The sequence below is a fragment of the Fusarium redolens genome, assembly GCF_020744475.1.
Source record: "Fusarium redolens strain MPI-CAGE-AT-0023 chromosome Unknown BKA55scaffold_1, whole genome shotgun sequence".
Classification (NCBI taxonomy): Eukaryota; Fungi; Ascomycota; class Sordariomycetes; order Hypocreales; family Nectriaceae; genus Fusarium; species Fusarium redolens.
This window is the reverse complement of record NW_025763664.1, coordinates 5,986,354-6,009,816: the sequence shown is the minus strand read 5'-3', so window position 1 is coordinate 6,009,816 and position 23,463 is coordinate 5,986,354. Positions and strand designations below refer to the sequence as shown.

At 48.6% G+C, this 23,463-nt stretch overlaps 8 protein-coding genes across 8 annotated transcripts; 4 read left to right on the top strand and 4 right to left on the bottom strand.

Annotated features, from left to right (window-relative positions):
• The first annotated feature begins 48 nt into the window (after nt 1-48).
• On the top strand, nt 49-1,440 carry BKA55DRAFT_552924 (uncharacterized protein). The gene is made up of 2 exons (XM_046191480.1): nt 49-316; nt 374-1,440. Exons 1-2 carry the CDS (start codon nt 141-143, stop codon nt 1,293-1,295), a joined length of 1,098 nt encoding a protein of 365 aa, XP_046057651.1. The 5' UTR covers nt 49-140; the 3' UTR covers nt 1,296-1,440.
• A 1,910-nt stretch (nt 1,441-3,350) lies between these two features.
• On the bottom strand, nt 3,351-4,152 carry BKA55DRAFT_683938 (HAD-like domain-containing protein; the record flags this gene model as incomplete). The annotated part of the gene is made up of 2 exons (XM_046198566.1): nt 3,351-3,804; nt 3,896-4,152. 2 exons carry the CDS (start codon nt 4,150-4,152, stop codon nt 3,351-3,353), a joined length of 711 nt encoding a protein of 236 aa, XP_046057650.1.
• A 316-nt stretch (nt 4,153-4,468) lies between these two features.
• On the bottom strand, nt 4,469-6,776 carry BKA55DRAFT_533462 (uncharacterized protein; the record flags this gene model as incomplete). The annotated part of the gene is made up of 5 exons (XM_046189472.1): nt 4,469-5,394; nt 5,452-5,721; nt 5,773-5,931; nt 5,980-6,175; nt 6,231-6,776. The coding sequence occupies 5 exons, from the start codon at nt 6,774-6,776 to the stop codon at nt 4,469-4,471; spliced, it is 2,097 nt and encodes a 698-aa protein (XP_046057649.1).
• Nucleotides 6,777-7,677: 901 nt separating this feature from the next.
• On the top strand, nt 7,678-11,958 carry BKA55DRAFT_683936 (uncharacterized protein; the record flags this gene model as incomplete). Its single annotated transcript, XM_046198565.1, has 6 exons — nt 7,678-10,051; nt 10,157-10,327; nt 10,378-10,437; nt 10,491-10,538; nt 10,596-10,751; nt 10,811-11,958. 6 exons carry the CDS (start codon nt 7,678-7,680, stop codon nt 11,956-11,958), a joined length of 3,957 nt encoding a protein of 1,318 aa, XP_046057648.1.
• Nucleotides 11,959-12,400: 442 nt separating this feature from the next.
• On the top strand, nt 12,401-13,471 carry BKA55DRAFT_589229 (uncharacterized protein; the record flags this gene model as incomplete). The annotated part of the gene is made up of 1 exon (XM_046194905.1): nt 12,401-13,471. The coding sequence occupies one exon, from the start codon at nt 12,401-12,403 to the stop codon at nt 13,469-13,471; it is 1,071 nt and encodes a 356-aa protein (XP_046057647.1).
• A 236-nt stretch (nt 13,472-13,707) lies between these two features.
• On the bottom strand, nt 13,708-15,627 carry BKA55DRAFT_632790 (general substrate transporter). Its single transcript, XM_046196969.1, has 3 exons — nt 15,293-15,627; nt 14,661-15,247; nt 13,708-14,612 (listed from the first exon to the last, which is right to left on the bottom strand). The coding sequence occupies exons 1-3, from the start codon at nt 15,592-15,594 to the stop codon at nt 13,876-13,878; spliced, it is 1,626 nt and encodes a 541-aa protein (XP_046057646.1). The 5' UTR covers nt 15,595-15,627; the 3' UTR covers nt 13,708-13,875.
• Nucleotides 15,628-17,032: 1,405 nt separating this feature from the next.
• On the bottom strand, nt 17,033-20,971 carry BKA55DRAFT_552913 (uncharacterized protein). The gene is made up of 5 exons (XM_046191479.1): nt 18,387-20,971; nt 18,237-18,340; nt 18,113-18,189; nt 17,861-18,064; nt 17,033-17,780 (listed from the first exon to the last, which is right to left on the bottom strand). Exons 1-5 carry the CDS (start codon nt 20,561-20,563, stop codon nt 17,307-17,309), a joined length of 3,036 nt encoding a protein of 1,011 aa, XP_046057645.1. The 5' UTR covers nt 20,564-20,971; the 3' UTR covers nt 17,033-17,306.
• A 23-nt stretch (nt 20,972-20,994) lies between these two features.
• On the top strand, nt 20,995-23,351 carry BKA55DRAFT_552911 (permease for cytosine/purines, uracil, thiamine, allantoin-domain-containing protein). Its single transcript, XM_046191478.1, has 6 exons — nt 20,995-21,231; nt 21,284-21,350; nt 21,452-21,610; nt 21,666-21,749; nt 21,797-22,776; nt 22,833-23,351. Exons 1-6 carry the CDS (start codon nt 21,175-21,177, stop codon nt 23,157-23,159), a joined length of 1,674 nt encoding a protein of 557 aa, XP_046057644.1. The 5' UTR covers nt 20,995-21,174; the 3' UTR covers nt 23,160-23,351.
• The last annotated feature ends 112 nt before the right edge of the window (nt 23,352-23,463 follow it).

The window sequence follows — 23,463 nt, the reverse complement described above, 5'->3', positions numbered from 1 at the left end:
AGGCGCTCGACATGTGTATAAGTACTACTTCTTCTAAACAAGATTTTCAATTTGAAGCCTTAGAAATACCTATTAATTTTCCCCCTTTCCATGCTGTTGCTACCCCATGTTTAAAGAGCCGCTGAACAAAACAACTCAGTATGAAGCATATGTTCCCTTCCTTATTGGTTACCTCTTTGATCTCAGCAGCCTTTGCTTCTAATTGCGCAACTCCGACGTGCCCCCCAATTTCTGGCGATATCTTGATTCAAAATGAGTTCCAACTCTACCCATCTCACTATCGGTGGGATAATCAGCGTTGCGTTCTGTACCTCAGGCATGTTGCCCCTTGACGTTCAGTAAGCAGTTCTGGACTAATCTCTTTGCATTACAGCGCGATTTATAATGCGAGCATCGTCATATGGGACCCCTACAGCTCATCAATCCAGCGAGTTGTTTCCATCCCAGGAATAAGCCACAACGCCTTGCAAGCTTCTGACAAAAGACTCTCTGGTATTGTTCTTGACGCCACAAATAACGTTCTGTCTGCTGTCGTTGAGGCAGACGAGTTCTTCCTAACTGCGGGAAACGATGTGAGCGGCGATAACTTTGTCGTCAAGGTCGATCTGAACAATTTTGCAATCAAGAAGATCAACCTAACGACTACCACCAAGGGGAAATACGGGGCGTTTATTGACCTTGATAATGGCCTTTCTGGAGACCTCTATGTTAATGGTGGTTATCCATCCAGTATCCTTCACATTGACCGCAAGGATCATGTCTCGCCTTTCTACGTCCGCGAACCAGCCACTGCTCCGCGCCCTTTTGGGTTTGGAGGAGTGGTTCGCTTCCACGATACTCTCATCGCTAACGACAATACCAACCATCAGCTCGTCAGGTTCTCTCTTCACAGCGGTAATAGGTCACCAGTTGTTATCCCGCAGACAATCTATCACAATTTTTCCGCCGGAGCTTCCCTAAGCCTGCCTCATAGGTATGGCGGAAGAGTTTTACTCCAGGCAGAAGATATCCTTGTTAAGAAAACAACCGGAGTCTCTGTGTTCAGCTCAATGGATGGCTGGAAAACAGCAAAGTTCGTGGGCTTCATAGAGAGTGTTGACAGGAAGTTGGAACCTGCCTCGGTGGCTATTAGTCAGACTACTGCACGGGAGATTGGTGATCGCATCTATTCGAGCGTGTTGTTCTACGACAACAAGATGAACCCTTCGATGGCGGGCAATCGAACAGACTTTGCGCTGCGGGATATTACGGATTCAATTGACGCGCTGTTAAAGGCAAATGGATTTAATATGTAAGGGTATAACTATTCTAGCATAGTGGTTAGAAAAGGTCTAGATGTTAAAGTCTCGTAATAGTACTCTCTCGTTGGTTTTCCTGTCGGCTAGCATGGCATGGACTTGATGAATGACTTGTTAGTCCTGCTCGGTTATAAAGCCGATCTCTATGTAAGCAACTTTGTCGGCTAGCACGGCTCGCAAACGGCCGAAGCGCCACTTCACCATTACCATACGCAACGTGACCTCGAGCCAAAAGGTCCACGTGCCGGTAGTTACAATGCTCCACTATGCTCGGCTCGTCCAACTACTAGGTATTAGAGTTTTCCCGCGGAGACCGACAGATAAGATGGTGTGTTGAAGGGGCATCAATTCTTCTCCGTCGATTAGACGATAGAAGATAACTCAACTGGCGGTCTAAAACATTGTGTGGCATCGATCGCAGCGTGCCAGATGTCTGGTACTTCCACCGTGTAGAAGGTGCTGTTCTGTCAGACTCGTCGTCGCTGTGTGACGTTGCAAACTTGGAACCCTAAAGCCTGTCTGTAGTTCGTAGACCTCATAATTGATTTCATGCTCAACTTTACCGTCTGGGCAGCTTTTTCATGATTTATATTTGCCCTCTTTGGACTGCGTAATGGAAAGTCTGTCTTGTACCCAGAATACTCATGGCCGTGCTGCCGTCGAGTGATCCAGGATCCTTACTGGACTGGAGTTGCCGATGCCATCCTTGTCCAGCCTAGTTTAGTATTCGCCGATAACTCCTACGTTACCATAGTTATCCTGGACCACTAATGCCAGTTCTCCCCGCCTTGGGTTTTGGAATCATCCAGTAGTTAATTACAATTCTGCCCTAGAGGGAGATGAGTCGGGATTTCAAGCCAGGCCCGATATTAAGGAGACAGGGGGAAAACTCTATTAGGTCCTGTCACTGAAGAACATAATGCGTTGCTAGAACTTCGGTGATATAATATCATCCGCGGAGTTGCTAAAGTTAGATAGAGTGATGGGGGCACCAGCCATAATGAATATAAGTAGTAAAAAAGAGTTTATGCAAAGCCGTATTTTATGAATAACTAATAACTCAAAGATGTGGATCTTTCTTGCAGAAATAGGTATGTATATCACTCCAGTCACTTCAATCACTACTCGCACAATCTCTTTAAAGTATTGTAAAACTTGTCCATTTACGTCCACGAGATTCAAACTCGGCCTACTTCTCTCGTTCAATCTTGAGCTTCGACCAACAATGCGCGTCACTTCTCTCATTGCTGTCGTTGCTTCCGCATCTCTGGCCTCCGTTGAATCAGCGTGCCAGGCGGATGGCACTATTGGGAACTCACTGCCGGCTTCTAACTTGAATTGCTGCAGTGGCTATGCTTGGAACAGCTACATCCGGAATAATATGGGCTCCCCAGAATCTAACGAATACTCGTCTTTTTTCTTTTTCTTGTTTTCTTCTCTTTTTTCAGAATTTGCATCTCTTGATATCTGGTAGGCTTATATACATAGAAAACCAGGTAAATGTATAAGCCACATGTTATACAGCCCGTCATAGCGTAATCACAGGCATTGAACTGAGTGGTGTTATTGGTAGTAATAGCGTTCTCCGATTCCAGTAATAATGCCTCTCTATCTATATGTGCAAAACGCATTTTCCCTTTGAACTCCAAACAATGGACCAAAACTCCTCGAAGTCAAAGATACTCCCGGAATACAGTAATGCAAGCTAAACGTAAAGCCAAACGGCTATCATGGTCTTCTCTATCCAATGCTTAACCATTAATTAGCCTCAAATCAAGTCCTCCATGATGCGCAATTACTGACAGGGCTGTGCGTATTTGCGAAGGGCTGGGTGGCAGCGCGTCACACCTGCAAAGTGCCCTCTTCCTACTAAATGGAATGTAGGCTAAGAGGGCCCTGAAGAAAGGCATTAATATCGCCTGATTGTAGGAGAACAATATCTCAGATGATGGTTACCATGGAGTCGGGAATTCCACCTCCGGACATGTTCTCTTTTCTCGTCGTACTAAAGTTGGGTCTCCGTAAACATCGCGACAAAATGTGTCAAGATCGTCATCTGTCTCGGTGTGGGGAAACTCGGTTCAAGATGGTTTTCAACGGGAGCACCAAAACCATGTGTAGCTGGTCAAAATGGCGAATAACCGGAACTTCCCTCTCAAACAAGACTTCCAATGAGCTGTTGGAAGAAGGCGCGTACAGAATAGGCGTTATTCCCGCTTTAATAGCACCCTTGATATCAGCCTCGACAGAATCGCCAACCATATACGCGCAATATGGTTTCACCTCCAGCTTTTCCAAAGCATACTGGAAGGTCCTGACATCAGGCTTGGGATGGCCAACTTCTTCGGATGTGGTGATGCATTCAACGAGATCTAACACACCAATGGCTCTAGCCTTCTCCACCTGGTTGTCGGTCTGGTCATTCGTGATAATAGCAGTGCGATAACCATTCTCCCGAAGTCTAGTCAGGGTCCGGATACTTCCCGGCATAGCGCTTCGATTCTTTCTGTATGCTGTTTTATACACATCCCGAAAATGCTCAATGCGTTGAGAGTCCGGTTCTTTAAGGCCCAGACTCATAAAAAAAAGGCTTGAACTTTTCTGCATCTTGATCCTCGTATGCTGTCTCATTTCGGAGATATCTGTCGTAGGCATGATTAAGTGCTTCGTTGTACTTCTCGATGAGCACCTTCAACGGGATATCATGAAGGAGCGGCGATATATGTCGTACGGCGGACATGGCCTGGTATAGAGAGTGTTTATGATCGAATAATGTGTTGTCAAGATCGAAGAATACCATGGTGACAGGTTGAGACTCCATCGTGGAGATTGTACTGGGCGATGGTGGTGACATGGCTGGTGTTTCGGTCTTGCCCTGGGTTGCTATTTCTGTTGGGATGAAGATTGAAGAAATAATGCGGATGAAATAAAACTCAGAGATTTGGACGAGAGGGCGGGCTTAAGTATGTAAAAGTGCTTAAGGTTATGTTTACAGAAACCTTGGCAGATGGTGTTCAATGTCGCCATCCTGAAAGTTATCTCCCCAACCTTAGCTCTGTACAGCCACCTGACCTTCAAGGCATAGCGTTTCCACCAACCAAAACAATCATTAAAGGAACTCAGAAAATAAAATGACACAATGCTCACAAAGCAGAAGTCTTTTCCATACGCTACGGACTCTCAATGGTCCCCTTGACCTGCTTCGCAAAGCGACTATCACTAAAATGCTTATCCAAACTCAAGCGCCCTGACTCAGACATAGAAAGGATATCCATCTCGTTAAATGCTTTCCTGATGGTGTTCGTGTCTGTCGGACTTGTGAAAAGAATCTTGACATGTGTCTTCAGCCTTGGGTCATCCGTCAACTGCAGTATCTCAAACAACACCTTTTCGACATGCATGCCCTGCATGATGTCTTCATCTTCATAGACTTCAACACTGTCGATCACACAAAACAGTGTTGTGTCGTTGCGTAGGCGACGGACTAAGACGGTGAAGAGCTGGCAGAGTTCCTCGACGCCTCTCTTCAACAGAGGCAGATTTACCTCCTGGGCAACTTTATCAAGATCAGCATCATCGAAGCGATGTTGACGAAGCAGTTGTGTCGTGAGACTCTTGATGAGCCCGATTCCGCCGGTGAGAGGATCATCCGGGTCAGTATGCTGCCCGCAAAAGAAAGCCACTGCACAAAAACGATCAACCTGGCGCAGGCTTCGCACAATAGCGGCGCTAAACAGAGACAGGGGCGTGACGCTCGTTCGGCTTGGCTTCATGTGCCCATGGACAAGAAGTTCCGTTGAACTCGTTCTGACGACCCACTGCTTGAACTGTGCACTCTCAACTAAATGTTCAGCTCTCCCTTGATCCCGACGATTCACGAGCGCAGCTGAGTCCGATATCTCCGCCATATCGACTTTATCAACTGCAGAGAGGTCAAAATCCAAGTTCATGTTGAGAATATGTAGAAGTCGAGCTTGTGATATACGTGCTGGACCAACCCATGGTCTTCGGTCTCGACTGCGTGATCGTTCCGCTTCGAGTTGGGTGTGCAGACGGGTGTACTTTACTGCAAGTCGAGCGTTTTTCCTTTTTTGCTCTATCATATATATACGTCAGTGAAGCTTGTATGGATAATGCAGAAATGAGCACGAACCGTTCAAAGCAGTGAGGTTGGTGAGGTACTCCTGTGATAGTCTCATGAATGCATTCATGGCATCAGAAGCGGTGGCAGCGTTGACCATATTAGCTGCGGCGTTTTGTTCATTCGCGGCAGCATTGCGTTCGTTGGCTGAAGCGATTCTCTGTTGTTCAGCCGCCATTTTGCGGCCTGATTGATTCATTTCTGACTGGGCATCTGCAAGTCTTGTTTGCTCCTTCATTATCTTCATTTGGTCTAGTTGAAGTTGCTTCAGCTTGTCGATTCCTAGCTAGTGTTAGTCGCTCTTGATGAAATCCTGGTTGCCAGGTTACTGACCTTCTGATGCCTTGATGTTCACTGACCGAAGCTCACGGAAGCTCCCGATGTTGGCTTTCTCCATCAGTCTTGAGCTGCTAGAGTTGAGATCCTCCAGGCATCCTGTGAGATCAGCCTTGTAGCTATCAGCTTGCCACATCGACAGAAGCATCTTCTTGCCTTGTTATATGTCAGTAGATGTATTGTCAAGTATATGGTGTAAGCTACCTTTCTTTGCCCAGTAGTAGTCGATGATATCCTCGATGGCTTGAAGCATTGAGCTGAGGACTTTCTTGGCAGCAGCGAAGATATCCTCTTCTTTCTCATAAACAGCAACTATAGCCTCGACGTCTTCTAGCTTTTCACGAAATTGGCGAAGGCTCGACTCAATCTCTTCTCGAATCTTGGCCGTCCTCTTAGCCGCCTATCTTCCGTTAGCCGCTTCAGGTTATCGAAACATATGAACCCAGCAAGCCTACATCAAACACGATGTCAAACACACAGTGGATTACTGAAGAGTAATCAGTATTTGGAAGAAGTGAAAGAAGTCTCTTCCCATCGTCAACATGGTCTGCCATTTTGTGCGATGACCGTTTCCAGAAGCCGATAAAACCCGAGTAGTTATAATAGTTCGCCCTCGCCTTCTCAAGAACATTCACTATGTCAACCCATCCTGACAAGTCGCGAATACTGCGTGTCGTCCCAACAAGTCTTTTGGGTTCATCGCGCGTGGACTTGAGCTCTTCCATTGCTTCAGGAAGCATCTCTTCCCAGAAAGGTCGCCGTTCAGAATCCTCTTCGGTATTATCAGGGAGTATATCTGGAAGATCATGTTCGCCAGGCTGTGCAGTGCCAGCGTCGGTCTCTTGATCACGTTTCATTGGCTCAAAGCGTCCCCGAGCTGTGCTGAATCGTACATCAGGGTTGGCAAAAGCCTCATGAAACTCGGGAAGACGCTCTTCAATGAACTCGAGACAAGACTGTCGTCTTATGAGCCCTTGCGATGTATTCCGTCTATCTGCCATGAGATTGACGATGGCAAACAAGCTTGAATGCGGCTGAGAGGAAGTAATGGGGATATTGGCGCATCAGAAACTCAGCCCCATTGCATCAGCACAGCCTGATTCTTGACACTAGTCAGGAGACCGCTAACAACGAGATGGAGTGCAATGCGCGTTTTCGGAAGTAAATTGTACTGGCAACTCACTGTCAATACGCAGATAAGTGGGTGAGACTCTGCCCGTTAGCGAAGACCACGTAGAAACCACACCCCGCTCGCGATATCGCCTCCTCCGCTGAAGATGTCTGTCACGTTCTGTAAATGGGCAGCCGGCCAGCAAATATGGATGATCCAGTTTCAGCTCCAGTGGATATTGCAGCATTAGCGCACCAGCTTATGCAGGAAGCTAGCACAAAGTCCAATCACCAAGCTCATTTCAACCCAGGGTCTAATGCGTGTAAGCGCTCGGTTTTCCCAAACTCTTCACTCAAGGCCAGAAGACAATATCATGATATTTGAAGTAAATCAGAGGCCAGGCGTTCTACAACGCCCCAATGTTCTAGAAATTAGTTGAAGGACGCAGCAAGTTAGAAAGGGCCATGCCATGATACTTGAAGTTGATATTCGGCCAGAGATAAGCGCAAGTGCTCAAGGATGCATGGTGATGTGACGTGTCTTACATGCATATTCCTGCCTGATCAGCCTCTTCACCAATAGTTCGCACACCCTCCAGTCCCTGTACGACCACTTTGAGAATCAGGCTCTGGCCTGCAGTTGAAGCTGCGACCGTGAATCCTTCCGCTGAGTGATTTAATTCTTCCGAAACACAACCGGTTGAAGGCCATCACGAGTGATAGCCCAGCAAGGTTGTGTCGATTCAACTAACGATCTATTGAATCGGGAATACGATGAAAGAAAATCCCGCGATGCCTCCTCCACCGGATGTTGAGGCTCCAACCGGGAGCAATGAAAGTTCCGCCATCAGTCCATCCAACGAAACAAGTGATGAATCAACATCGAGCTCAAAGACCACCGCAGAAGTCTCTCATGACTCCAGAAAACTTCTCCCAAGTCAGAACCAGAAGAAGCTTCCTGGGAGTGCAACTCCACGCGATGAGACAGGAGATATGAAAGCCGAGATTAAACGGCTCAATCGCCAGATCCAGGACCTGAAGATGATACACCAAGAAGAGCGAGAACAGCTTGAAGATGCATGGGAGGAAGACTATGAATTCAGATGGAGCAAGCGCGAAGTCAAAGCACCCGGAATGCCCTTCGCTCGAAGCCATCACGCCTATGTCAGCGAAAAAGTTGCTCAAGATTTCCCTGATGAACTGGATCAAGTCGAGGTTCTTCACTATGCCCGAGAAGCCGAGAGACAGGCGATCCAAGCGTGGAGGCTTGCTCATCCTGGACAAGAGTATCAGGCTCCGCAGTCAAAGAGCGGTCCGCCGAGTACTTCAATGTTGAATCGCGTGCCATGGACCGAGTTCCAAGAGTCTCTCGAGGTTACGCTCCAGTCCAACAGATTTGCGATAGATGTATTGGTTGGGGAGCCCAATGTCAAGGTTACACACCCCAGCCTTCGTTATCGCACTAGAGGAGAAGCTGCAAGATACGGGTTCGACAACAGGGTTGATACTACTGGCGGTGCTGCCAATGCTTCTTCGGCAGCGGCAAATCTACGAAAGCCCACCGGCAGAACTATGTCTCGCGGCCAGGGACCACTACCTGAGCGTATTCGTATCAATTCGACAGCCATCCTGAGAATTCTCAGCAAGATCTTCCAAGAGGAAATCTCAACCAACTTCGAGCCAGTCTTGATGATGAGGCCATTTCGCGGTTTGATCTGGTACAAAGACGAGATTCGAAAATGGAGAGACGACCTCGAGAAGAACGTCATAAAGGCTCAGATAGAAGCTGAAAAGACGCAAAAAGAGGAAGGAGACAAAGCTGATAAGTCCGAAGAAGAGGCTTCTACTGATGAGGCACCTGGACCCAAGGATGATGGAGAGCCCTTGGTAAACAAAAAAGAGCCGGGCGGTGATGGGGATAAGCCCCAGGAGGAAGAAGCCCAAAGCGGAGGTCCCTCTAGAGATTTTATAGATTTCTGTAACAGTATAGAACCAAAGGAACATACCAAGAAGACTGAAGAGAAAGCGGATACCAAGGAAGACGAAACGAAGGAGAGACGGGGTAGTCAGGATACCCAGATTGCCGACGATGACGCTCTCATAAACACCCAAGAAGCACTGGACGACCTCAATTGTCTCGTCGACTTCATTAACCATGATCTGGAAGATAAGTTAGCTTACCTTGCTAGCGAAGAGTGTACAAAGGTTGTCTGGAGTGACATATGGCACATCTTCAAGCCGGGTGACTTCGTGGTCAGCAAAGATGAGAAGCAGGCATACCGTGTCATCCAGGTCAAATATGCGACACACAGCATGAAGCCGCCTACTGGAAGAAATCTCTGGATGTCTGAAGCTAAAGCCAAGCTTGACGATTCACCCATTACCATCCAGTGTGTTTTCCTAGACTTTGATGGGGAGCGAATCGGTCCCGTTACACAAACCATCGACATCCATCGATATGAAGGTGAGAGGAGCATTCGCTCTCTTTCAGTAGTCCCTCTACGATGGACCAAGACTCGCAACTTGAAGGAGACATTGATCAAGCGAGGTTCGATGTTCATTGAAGCATGCGACCCTCAACGCCGTGGTATTCCAATGCACTACTCTGGCCTCTCCTTAGAAACACAGGAAGAAATCGACAGCCAAGTTGTGATCGACTTCGAAGAAGCATTCGCCACCAACGACGTCGGAGGCAAAACCAAGCCCTCGGGCTGGACGATCGAAAAGCTGGTCCTCGAATGCTTCGCCGGCAGTATAAAAGATGAGATGCAGCTGTATCTACACGACGTTCAAACAAACTGGAAGCCTGAACTCAAAGACATTGATCCCGGTGGTGACTCTGATACAGACTACACATCTGACAGTTCAGACAGCCGAGGCGCTATTCGTAGTCGCCGTCGCCGGGCGCAGATGAATCGAACTTGTCTTCCACAGTGTTGTTCCAATGAGAATGTTCACGATGATGTTTTCGTGGAGCATAATAGGAGCAGTGAATTTGTGCAGAGTCAGTTTTGGGAAGACGATTTGAATGAGGGGATGCCGTCTTTGACTATTACAGCGAGATCGTTGAGAGAGGCGATGGAGGATGAGGATTATATCACTGATGATGATAGGTTGATTACGAGTTATAGGGTGTTTGGGTTTATTATGAGGAGTAGAAAGTGGGGTGAGTACCATATTCCCAGAAGCTAGACCTCTGGCATCGTACCTGGTGTCTTCTTGAAGAAACCAGGTTGTAGTCAGACTCTGAACTGACATAAAATACTCACAGCCAAGCTCGACTTGACATATCTCGGGCCTATGAAGGGACAGAACACTTTCGACTTGCTCGTTCTCCCGCCTGGGCACAGAGAGATGGTGGAAAGTCTAGTCACACAGCACTTCTTGGACAAGGCGTCTGCTTACGATGAGACGGATGAAGTTGATATTGTTCGTGGCAAGGGTATGTTTTCCCCTGCCATCCTGTTCGATGGGCACTGACACGTAGTATAGGCAAAGGCTTGATTCTGCTTCTGCACGGAGCACCTGGAGTTGGAAAGACGACTACAGCGGGTAAGCTTTTAAGGCTACAGACAGGCATAAGGATCGTGAGCTGACTGAAACAGAATGCGTTGCCACATACTTCCACAAACCATTGTTCCAAATTACCTGCGGTAGGCCCCGAACCGCTCTTCCAGATCTGCCACATGGTCACTAACGAAAGGTTACAGGAGATTTAGGTTCGACGGCAGACGTTGTCGAGAGCCGTTTGGAGAAGAACTTTGCTCTGGCAAGTCGATGGGGCTGCATCCTGCTCATTGATGAAGCAGATGTTTTCCTCGAAGCTCGACAGACAGAGAACTTTGACCGCAACAGTCTTGTCGCTGGTAAGTTGGGTGTCCCATGAAGCACTGCCGTATGTTGACCACGGTTCTTCACCTCACAGTCTTCCTTCGCACGCTAGAGTACTACACCGGAATCCTCTTCCTGACCACCAACCGCGTTGGCACTTTCGACGAGGCCTTCACGTCACGTATTCATATCAGTCTATACTATCCTCCTCTCAGCCAAGCCTCTACCCTCGCCGTCTTCAAAGTAAATCTCACTCGCATCCAAGCCCGATTTGAGAAAAAGAAGGAGCGAGGAGAAGCTGAGCTCGAACTGGATGAACTTTCCGTCAACGAGTTCATCCTTGACTACTTTGCAGAGAACAAAGATGCACGCTGGAACGGTCGCCAGATCCGCAACGCCTGCCAAACTGCTCTTGCTCTCGCTGAGTTTGAAGGCCAGAAGCTGGCCAACCCAGCTGCCAGTGGCGGACGAAACGTCATGGAAGTGGCAGCTATGTCGAGGAAGATGATCAAGGTCAAGTTGACAAAGAAACACTTCCAAGATGTGGCAAAGGCTTATTTGGCATTCATGAAGTATCTTCGAGAAGTCCATGGTGTCAGTGCAGCGCAGCAAGCTAAGAACTTCCGCTTGAGACATGACCGATGGGGTCTTGGAGAGTCGGCTAGTTTATTGGCTTCAAGGCAAAGGGGATATGCAGCTGAGGGCAAGTCAAACTATGGGCAGAGGTATGGTGCCAGACCAAGTGGAAGACAGGGTCAGCAAACACGGGGACAAAGGTATCGACAACAACACATGGAAGATGAGGATATCACATACGAGTATGGATATGCCGATGACTATCACGGGCATGAAGATGATCAAGGGCTCATGCAGGATGACGATGATGGTAGGGATTTTGAGAACGGACCATCCTTTGATGAGGAAGATGACTATGACGAAGGCTACGAAGAGCGTCCATCTGCGCGAGGCAAACAACCAGCGCAGAACTATGACGAAGACTTTGAGGATAACAAGTACTACCCTGACGATCAGCAGCAAACTGCAAATTATCGTCCAGGTCCATCGCAATCAGAACCAAGAGAGCGATATCCTGCCCGTGGTGGAGGTCGGGGAAGAGGCTCCGGTCCAGGACAACAGACATCAAGGAGAGGTGGTCACGTCCCTAAGAGAAGAGTCATACCAGGGGCGTATACAAAGGTACCTCCTGCTTTCCGTACAGTTTCTCCTGATATAGCTGATTGAAATTCCTGTTCAGGAGTAGAGGGAATGTTACATGTTGAGAGATTGCTGCGCACTTGGAGATCATGTGACGGTCGTATAAGGTACACAGATAAGAAATCCCAGAGTGTTGTAGTTACATTTATTACCCTGGGTCAACCTCTGAGTCACCTGTAGTACGGTTCACTATTGAAACACGCCTGTTTCTCTCAGCTGATGTCGTATGATGTCACACTATTCTACCGTTGTGTAAGGTCGGATGTCTTGATAGCGCAGGGAGTTTCATAACACTCTGATTCATAGACCTAGCGTAAAACAAAACAGCCCGAACGTTACGAATATGTGTCCTTAATGCCTGATACTCGTGTGTCCTTGGCGGAGATAAAACCCTCATCCACTGGAGAATATGAAATCTTCCCATTCCATCCTCCACTAATAAATCACATTTTAACCATGTACATCCAATATGAGCGGTCCTTATCAACTAACAGTGATTGACAGAGTCGAGGTGCATCTAATCTCCATGCTCAGAGAAGACGGTGCATACATCGTCTTCAGTCTCAACGACAACATGATATCCGTGTGCGTATCCCCTCACAAAAGCCTAATTACACAAGCTTTTCCTTTTCTAAGAACAAAGAACGACCGTCTTCAAGATCACTTCGTCAAGACTTTCATTGAGGGTGTTCAATCACGTAACCGCGAGGAATATGAGCAGGCAAGGACAAACTGTCTTAATGTTATCCTTGCGGCTGGAAGGCATCATTTCCCTCAGTGGACATCCTCTCCTGACAAGAGTGCCGACTGCGAGAAGCGTCTGAGCGACCTTTTATTCCCTCAGGTGATATACTTTCGCCTTGAGGCTGCCAAGGGCCGCGCAACTATTGTGCCCATCAGCCCTGACGATGTAATGAGCCGGGTCGTTATCGATCCTGTTCTTGATCGTGGTTTAGTGACGCCGGTCTTCAACCTTGGCCTTCCGTGGTTTACGCCCGAGCAGATCATAGTTAAACAAATCTTGTACACTGGCGCCGCTTATGCCATTGCCGAGGTGCAGGTAGTCAACAGAAAAGAATCATTGCTCTGCAAGGCTAGTGGTTCACCAGGCGGCGGGATCCCTGGTCCCAGCTTGCGACGCGAGGCAGCGTGTCTTGGCAAGATCCTCCGAGCATTCTCAATCCCCAAAGACATACGACTTCCTCGCCTGTTTGGCTACGTTTCGCACAAGGATACAAAGGAGATTATCGGGTTTCTTCGCCAATGGGTCCCTGGACGCAAACTCAGTGAGATCGATATTACGAGCGTTGAAGAAGAGACTCGACAGAAATGGATATCTCAAATTCGTGAAACTTTTGACCAGCTTCACAAGAAGGGAATTGTATGGGGTGACCCACGACCTGGAAGCGTTGTTATTGATGAGAATGGTGATGCATGGTTGACTGAATTCGCAAGGGGATGGTGGAAGGATATGGAGATGAAGGAGACGAAGGAGGGGGATGAACATAGTCTAGCTGAGGTCATCGAATTATTAAAGTGAGACAATGATGTAACCTTCTCGTAAGGAGCAAGTAAAGTCGAGAAATAATTGCCTGGAGTTTGGAGTTTCAGTGACAATACCACTTCTTACATTTTCTTATCAAGTTGAATACGTTGTGCGCGTTTTAGTGACGAACCAGATTTGCTCGTCAAAGCCTACAGGTTCTTATAGACGCTTCATGTCGTACAGTAAGAGGTATAACGTTGACGCCATTGACGAAGGGATGCTCTTGGACTAGTACATGATCTTGTAGAACTTCGCATATTAAGTAATAGCAATTCTCTTTCGTTATTGACATCCTATCAGATCCACATGATTATACTCCTATCCCACCATGGGTATCCTTCCAACGCAGCTCCAGTTCCAACCTGCTCGTATCAACCATTATCATTTCTCATCGTCTTTTACTTCTCCGTTGTCGCGTGCACAGGATCCTCTTCATGAGCGGCACCGAGCTTGGCCTCAACATCACCCTTCTCGGCCTTGGTAGTAAGGTGAGTAGCGACATGAGTCTTCCAAGCTGGAGTACCGATGTACTTGATACCATTTGGATCCTCAAACATATCCGCAGTCTCTTCAAGTGTCTTTCCAGCTGTCTCTGGGAACATGAAGAAAACATGGATGAACATGGCAACGTTGAAGACACCGAAGATGATGTAGCTCTTCCAAGTAATGTTCTCAAAAGCAACTGGTGTGAAGAGTCCAAGAGCGGTGTTGAAAGCCCAGTTGGATGATGTAGCAAATGCGACACCTTTTCCTCGAAGGCGAAGAGGGAAGAGTTCAGGAGGGTAAGTCCATGAGGCTGGACCCCAGGTTGGTGCGTAAGATGCGACGAAGAGATAAGTGCAGGCGATAAGACCCTTTGCAGCACCTCCACCAACACTCATGGAGACTTGAGGAGAGTCACGCTCATCCTTGGGGATTTCAGTGCCATGGGCTGCTAGGATACCGGCGTTGGCGAACATCCATGTGCACATGAGAGTAGCGCCGATGAGGAATGTAGGGCGACGTCCCCATTTATCCATCCAGAGAAGAGCGGGGATAGTCATCAAGACGTTGATGATGTACTGGATAGATGAGGCGAGAAGGTTGGCGTTGCCCTTGTAGCCAGCCATTGAGAAGACGTAGGAGATGTAGTACACTAGCTATCTTTAGCATCAATTCGGTAAGAAAGAGAATAAGAACTTACTCATAACGTTCATGCCAGTAAGTTGAGACCAAATCTGAGTAAAAATGCCAATGACAGTCCTGTTGATCATGTTGGGCTTGAACAGATCAAGGTACGTAACATCAGCAATCGAAGCCTCAAAAGCACACATATCCTTGATATCCTGCAACTCAAGCGCAACAAAAGGATGATCAGGGTCTCCATGTCCATGAACAAGGGTAAGTACACCATGGCACTCATCCCACCGATCCTTCCTCGCAAGCCAACGAGGAGACTCAGGCAGCAACATCATCATGAAGAAGAGGAACACGGCAGGGATCATTTGAAGACCCCAGGGCACGCGGAATGCAGCGGTGGAGTAGTCGGATGAGTGACGGCCGCCGATCATGGCGCACCCGTAGGAGATGTAGTACATTATTAGGATGCCCCATGTAATGGCCCATTGCTGCATGCCGATGAAGCGGCCGCGTTTGGAGGGGGGTGATATTTCGGCGATGTAGACCGGGACTTGGGCGGATTCGATGCCGACTGCGAAACCGTTTATGATGCGGCCGACGACGAGCATGCCGATGTTTTGAGAAGCGCAGGAGATGATTGAGCCGATGATCCTATTCTTGTCAGAGCAGTGTACCCATACGCATGGAGTAACTTACCAGATGATGCAACCAACCATGATAGAATACTTCCTTCCAAGACGATCACTCAGAATGCCCGATACCAAAGCACCCAGCCACGAACCAGCAGCCATGCTCGCTGTTATACCACCCTGATTTAATGAGGTAGGTCCACTGCAATCCTCATCGTCATCAAAAGGCGGTCCCTTGGGTCCTTGGTTAAAGTAACACTTATAAGAATTCTCGCCCAACTGAGCAGAGATAGAAGAAATATCGAAGCCGAAGAGTGCACCGCCTACGACGGAGACACCGGCGATCACGTAGATGTTGCCGATAGGCATGTTGGTAGAAGTGTAGTTAAACCAGTCTGTAACTGTTGGAGTTGCAAGTTGGACGGTGCAGGTGGGAGGGGATGTGTTTTATATCTTCTCTTGTGATGGGTTACACTTGTTTGAGGTGATGGCCTCGGGTTAATGTGTCCCGTTAATGTGGACGCTGAAGAATTTTGTTTGTCCTACGGTTACATACATTTGAGCTCCTGATGTTGGAGATCCTTGCTGTTGGGAGTGGGAAGCTTCTCCACTGGGCACGGGGATAACGTTCTGGGGTTGATGGAGGTGGGTAGGGATGGGTAGAACATGGAATTGTTTGTGATATGACGTATTGTTGAATCCTTCGAGCTTTTGGGTGTCAGTCAATTACTGTGCTATCACCTAACGATCCATTGGTCATGGTCTCAATTCAAGCTCTTGGACTGTTTACAGCTTCAGTTGCTGAAGTACACTACTCAGATATGATGGATAAAGTCAAAGGCCCAACTCTATCCCCATATTCTCCTCTCCATACGAAAAACCTCATCCCCAAAGATCACCACTTTTCAGTGGATCTTCATCCGTGACGTTACATCTTTACCACCGAGCATTTGGCCGTCTGTTCACTCTCCTTTCGGCAATATGCTGCCGCGGAATATTAGTGGTGTCATGTCGATCATGTCACTTGAATCAAGAAAATGCCCGGGCAAGTTCGTAAGCATAAGCATAAAAAACGGGCTGATCATTTCGGATCCGAAAAAAAAGAAGAGAAAAAAATGGTATGTTTTCCCCAGATCTCCACTGTGGAAAATAGGTCCGAATACAAAGGCGATAAGCGCTGCAATGAGACCTGAGCGTTTGGGGGAGAATGGGACTGAGAGATGGAGTCACATGTTGGGTGTGTTTTGACAGGCGAGGGTTGGTGAAACCATGGGTCCTGTGATGGGATGAACTTGAGAATGGCATTATTTGGATTTTGGCTAAATTGAACCGAATGCTTTTTGCTGGTCTTTCTTATCCATGTTATTGTCTTGTGCTTTTGGAAGGGTCTGATGGTCATGTGGATTTAGTGGGCTGTCCGTACTGCTGGGAGCCCAATATCACATCACCAGTAATTGTCAGCAAGTCGTTGAACAGTCAATTCAGCCTCAGCTTTGTGGGTTATTCTGCAGCTCTGAATTGTAGAGGTTCAAAGTTCTTCCACTCCCGCGTCAATTGGCTTGCTCTACCTAGATGATCGTGAGCCGGCTCAGGCGCCTACACCTCTAAGACGCGCTGCGATCGCGTCGCGTTTCTTGAGTGAGACATGAGCTGAACTTGGGAATGAATGCGACTCGAGTTGTCATAGGTCGCCAACAATAAACGATAAAGCAGAATCTCGAGTGTATCTATTTCTAATAGATAGCTCTTGGTAATTAATAGCGATATAGTCAATAGCTCCAGGACAATTGCGCTTGGCGTGCCGTGCCGCATGTCGCGATTTGCCGGAGCTACTGAAACACATGCCGACGCTTCCTCTTTCGAGGATGGTGTTGATTGAGCTTCACCATCACAAATTGTCAACACATCTCACTACCACGCCACTATCAATCAGAGACATCAATCTATATCATAATCGCAAATTCTATCGGTATTAATCTCATAGACGAGTGCTCATCGCTCATCCTGTCATGCAATGCAATGCTTCAACTCCAAACTCCTCGTAAGTTTAAAATGCTCAATCCCACCCACGCTCATGCTCGCTATGCCCCAAACTCCTCAATCACACTCCTCCCCTCCACAAAATCATTATCAACACCCGTATACGGAATCTTCAACCCAAATCCCTCCGGTCCACCAACCTTCATTCCCTTATCCGTCTTCCACAGCGGGTGCGCCGGCAATGCAATGACATTAACGCGCAATCCGTACCTCAAATCCTGAGATCCAATGCCTTCACCGTCTTGACCGAGAATGGAGATTAGATCGGGGACCGTGCATACGACTTTTTGTGAGGCTTCTGAGCCGTCGGCGTCGCTGAGGGCCGCGTAGAGATATTCGTTTTGGAAGGGGATTACCATGTGGCGATCGCTGGGTACGTCTTGTTTGTGGGATTCGCGCTCGTCTTCGCTGAGGGGGGCGATTACGACGGAGCCCATTGTGTAGCCGCCGCCGATGTAGCGACGGACATCGACAATTTTGCCGGTGAAGAGAAGTTTTCCAGCGCAGACGTCAAACTAAACAATCAGCAAAGGCCAAATTGAATAGCAACGCTCAATTGAATAGTAATACTCAATTGAGCAGGGGGGAAACTTACAATTGCGTCAACGTAGCTGGTCTTTTTGCGACGTGCGTTGTGGACCGCGCGACCGAGATACCACGCTTGTGATACGGTGTTGGGAACGCCATGAGACTTAATGACTGAGCCGGGGAGGGGATTGGCGCAGACTGCGCAGCCAAGACCGAGTTCGATTACTGTTGTTCGGAGAAGACTCTCAAGACGGATTGGGTTATCGGTGCTCTGTTGTTGTTAGTGAATTGTGCATAGATTGATGGGTGGGTGAATTACCATGACTACGCTGGTGTTTCCGCGGGCGTCGGAGAGAACGCAGGGTGTAAGGGAGTGGCCGTACACACTGAACGTAGCTACAAAAGTTAGATAGAGTCAATTGAGTGAGTGTTGGGAAACGTACCGTGATACATGGTAGGATAAGCTCGGCCCATGGCATCGCCGTCAACGACGGGGACGTCGAAGTGAACAGCTGGCGGGAAAGCACTCATTCCATTTCCACCACCACTGTCTTTATTAGTAGTGTTCTCTCAAAGCACGGTGCTGAACTTACATCTCATCAATGTACATGCCATCAAAGGTCTTGTTTCCAACAACCTTGTTCACAGCATTGATACCTGTCACAATCTCATTCCCGCCCGCGATACGCTCATTAATAACACTCGGACTTCCATACCATGAGCCAAAGCAAATCATAGCATCGTCTCTGAGCGCTTTCGGTGAAATAACCCGTAATCTCCCCTTGGGATTATTTCGCAGCGCGTCTAGGCCCTTGAGATACTCGTGATGTGTAGGGCCTCCACCGCCTGTGCCGAGAACACCACATCCTGTCGCAATCATCTCTAGATCAACTTCAGAAAGATACCACGTTCCATTCTGTACATCGGGGCGATAGGCATCAAGGTCAACGTGGAGAGATGGCTTGTACGTTGGTGTAAGAGCATCAGGAACGCTGACCTTTTCACCCTCGTCGTCCTCTGTTTCCTGCACGCTTATCACAGGCGGTGAAGGCGGCGGCGTGAGTTCCTCAGGAATGGCAAGATGTCCAACCGCACGAACCTGCAACCGCATAGCACCGTTTGACATGTACTGAAGCGGTGTCTTTGTGATCTCCACGATCTTGACGTCGTTCTTCGCTGCGCCTTTGGAGACGGCCATGTCGATTGCTTTGGCGCACGCAGCGTCCACAATGACCTTTTCGGAGCGTCCCTCGGGGATTTCGACGATGTCGATCTCGCCGGATACTTTGGCGATTGCTGCGCCGACGGCGTTGGCGGCGCCTTGGTGGATGGGGACTATGCATTTGTCGACGCCCGTGAGATCTTCGGTGACGAGGAGGGCGCCTCCGCCGACGAGGAGGACGTGCACGGGAGCGGAGGATACTTTCATTTGCTCGACGACGCTCTCGAGCATTTTCTTCAACTCCTTGCGGCCGCTTTCGATGATGTCCGCGGGGACATCTTTGACGAGCTCGGTGTCTCCAAGCTTTGCTTTACCCAGCGCGACGACGATATCACTCGCCGTTAATGTCTTTCCACCGAAAACTTTGGCTTCCTGCTGGAGTAAGTGTCCAACGGATCCTGGACCAACAGTAACATTGTGTGTAGTAGGGTCGACTTGGACTTTACTTCCACCGCCGAGACCAATTGATACAACCTCCGGCATAGAGAACGCAGTGCGCACGCCACCAACCTCAACAAAACCCGGTGCCTGTCGTGGAAAACCCGATGGAAGAAGCGCGCAGACATCAGTAGTCGTCCCACCAATATCCACAACCAGAACCTGCGGCTCCTCATCATCCGCGACATTCTCACGCTTATGATCAAGTCCAGCAAGATACGCAGCTCCAGTCATACTATTCGTAGGACCGCTCGCAAAAGTCTTGATGGGAAACTCAGCAGCGGTGTCGGCATCAATAAGCGTGCCGTCGTTCTGTGATAGGAAGAGAGGGCATGTAAGTTGCAGCCGATGCATGGCGCGCTTGAAACCTTTCTTCACGCGGTGTCCTGTTCGCAGGATTGAGGCGTTGAGAATGGTGGCATTTTCTCGTTCTAGGAAACCTGTTGGGCCGATGTCGTGGGAGCATACGACTTGGAGGGATGGTGCTTCTTGAAGAAGAATTCTCCTGCATTCTTCTTCGTGTTTGCCGTCGTGGTCGAGGGGTGAGAATACGCCTACTAGAGCGATAACGTTGATACCCTTTGCGACGACATCACGCGCAGTCTGTCTAATCTGCTCATGATTCAACGGTTCAATTTCTCTCCCGTCAATCTCAAGTCCGCCATCGAGGTAATAAACTCCTCCGTCGAGGATACTCCTCAAGCCAACAGGAAAATCCGAAAACGGCGGTAATTGTCTAGTAAACGGCCCGCACAGCCTTACGACAGCAACGCGATCTAACCGCCGCGCATCAGCCTCCACAAGAGCGTTGATAAAGTGCGTTGTGCCGATAGTAACGCTGAGAACACCGCTCTGGTCAACACCTGAGTCGCGGAGGACAGCTCTTATGGCGGATTCGATGCCGCTTGTGATGTCTCTTGTGGTAGAGGCCTTGTGGGAGGCGAGGACGCCACGGCCAGGGGTTGATGTGGCAGCAGTTCGGATGTCGAGAATGGCCGCGTCCGTGTTGGTACCTCCGACGTCTACTCCAATTCGGTACAGGGACATGTTTGCGGTAGAGAAGTGTGCTGTTGGTTGGGAGGATGATACCCTGGAGGTGCCTGAAAGCATAATATTACGGTAGGGGGATAAGATATCACCAGATCTTTATAAGTGAAAGGTCATCCATAGTTCAAATTTACTGCATTATTATTTTTTTTGAACGACAGTAGATTAGTGAGTGGAAAATAACTCCTCTCCAATGTTTTCCTCACTGAGACTGGATCATGCGAGAGGGGGGCGAGACGGATGGAGCAAGTTGGCCGACGCCAGAGAGAAAAGAGGGGACATGGCAAAAACTTGGCCGAACAACAGCGGAACCTCTTCTCCTTTCAGCTTCGTATCTCCTTGAACTGCCGATCTTGTTATCATTGGACAGTTCACCTCTTGGCCGACGCCTCAATCCGGGGTACGTATCTCTTTCAGATCGCATTCCCGAATTCAAGTCTGTGGCTCAGCTCCTCACAAGATAAGGCTGAGGATTAAACTTTTTACTGTAGCAGATCAAATGCCAGTCACGTCAAAGAACTGAACCCCCCCGGCGGACCCTTATAGTTTCTGCTTCCCCTAAACTTCCCACAGTGACAGCAGCCCCCCCCTCAAGCTACTGCACACACTATCGATCCGGAGGCTTCGGGAAGACTATTAAAATCTGAAGCTATTCGCATTTGTTACCTCGAATTATGGCTGTTGCGAATCTTTTAAAGCGCATTGAACTACCGCGTGGTTCGCGCTTCATCGTATGCTTTTTCTAACCTCCTAAAACGCGTCACCCCCCCTAATTCTCTGCAGAATGAAGATGTCAGACCTGTTGGGACTGAGCGACGAACATGGACGTTTCTAACGTTCCACAACTTTTGTACGTTAACTTTCATTCGTGAATTTTGTTTTTTGCCGAGATGGGAGAGTAATCACACTGCATAAGCGCATCGCACCGCTAACCAACGTTTTATCTGACAGGGCTGTTGATCAACTGCAACATTGCGACGTATCTGACTGGCAGCGCGCTGATTCCCCTGGGTTTGACGTGGTGGCAGGCCATCATCGCCATTATCCTCGGAAACATTCTCGCGACTGCTGCGTTGATTCTTGCTTCGCTTGCTGGAGCTTATTACCACGGTACGTAACTCCACCGAAGGATTCGGATTGGGGATCAATTGGCTTACGATTGCAGTGGGCTTCCCTGTCTTTAGTCGAGCGGTATGGGGAATCTGGGGATCGCAGTTCGTCATCTGGAACCGCATCTTTCTCTCCCTCGGTAGGTTACTCTCCCCATCGTGTCGTGGGTTGTACTAACGTATCAAGTCTGGTATGGCTTCCAGTCTTGGGTCGGCGGGCAGTGCACGTATCTCATGCTTCTATCATGGGATCCTAACCTCGAGAAACACATCCCCAACACGATCCCCGCGTCGACCGGCATGACATCCGCCCAATTCGTCTCCTACTTCATCTTCTGCATCGTCACGCTTCCGTTCCTATGGATCCGACCGCACCGAATACAAAAATTCTTCTACTTTGCCAGCTCTGTAACCCTGGTCTTCTTCCTGGTTCTTCTGATCTGGGCGCTGGCTACGATGGGATCGGATGGCTTTGGCGATACCCTCGCTGATAGTACACCTCTTCCGGTTACTGGTGGTTCGCAGAGTGTTACGTGGCTTACGATTTCGGGAATTATGTCGACGATTGGTGGTATTGCGGCGGGTATTCTTAACCAGAATGATTATGCGCGTCTTTCGAAGAAGCCTGGGGATGCTATTTGGGGCCAGACCGTTGCGTTTCCGCTTTACAGTATTGGGGCTTCGGTCATTGGTATTCTCGTCACTGCTGCGACACAGAAGCGAATGGGCGAGGCTATCTGGAATCCTCCTACTCTCCTCGCTGCTCTCCTGGCCAAGGATCCAACCGCAGGTACTCGCGCTGCTATCTTCTTCGCTGGTCTTGCCCTGTCCATTTCTCAGCTCGGCAGCAATCTTCCCGGCAATGCCCTCGCAGGTGGTATCGATCTTGCTTCCGTGTTCCCCAAGTACATCAACATTCGACGAGGTGCTTATCTCATGGCCCTTCTGAGCCCCATCGTCAACCCGTGGCGTCTCGTCAACACTGCTACGGTCTTCCTCACTGTCCTCTCGGGATACAGTGTCTTCTTGGCGCCCATGACTGGTCTCATGGTGGCTCACTATAACCTGGTGGCAAAGGCCAAGGTCAATGTTGACGATCTTTTTGTGGGTAACAGGGACAGCATTTACTGGTACAACTTTGGCATCAATTGGCGTGCTTTCGCAGCGGTAAGTTCCACCATTTTTTGTTTATCGCACGAAAGAAATTACTAATTTAACTTCAGTGGATTGTTGGTGTCGCGCCTACAATGCCGGGCTTTATCGCTGCCGTCAATGCAAATGCTAAAGTCTCCGACGGCGCAAAGAACCTCTACCAGCTCAACTACCTCTTTGGCTTCGTTGTTAGTGCTGCTGTTTACTACGGACTTCACATTATTGTCCCTGATAAGAAGTTTGACGCTTTCATCAAGGATGGTACAACTGCCAAGGAAGTCCAAGCTGTTTATGATGAGCGTTGGGATATGACTTACTCCGAGAGCGAGCCTGGGACTACTGAGGAGCACTCTTTTGAGCGAAACAAGGGACCTAACTCCCTGACTACGTCTGTTTAATCACGAGATTCATGTTGGCGATGTTTCTTTTCAAGATTGCAAGCCTGTTATCTGTTACTCTACCCATACTGAGACCTTTTAATTATTTTCAACATACCAAACATAGCGTGGATTCTGGATAAAATTTATCACTTTATCTTCTGATTTTGGCAACGTTACCTCGGTAGACCCTGATTGAGATCTTCAAACCCTCCACTTGTTTAATTGTTCCATCTTGAAATCGCGTCATGGCAGGCTAAAACGCGAACATCTACTGAAGCTACGGCACTTGACACGCTCTTCTTTAGCTCCCGTGCCCTCTGTA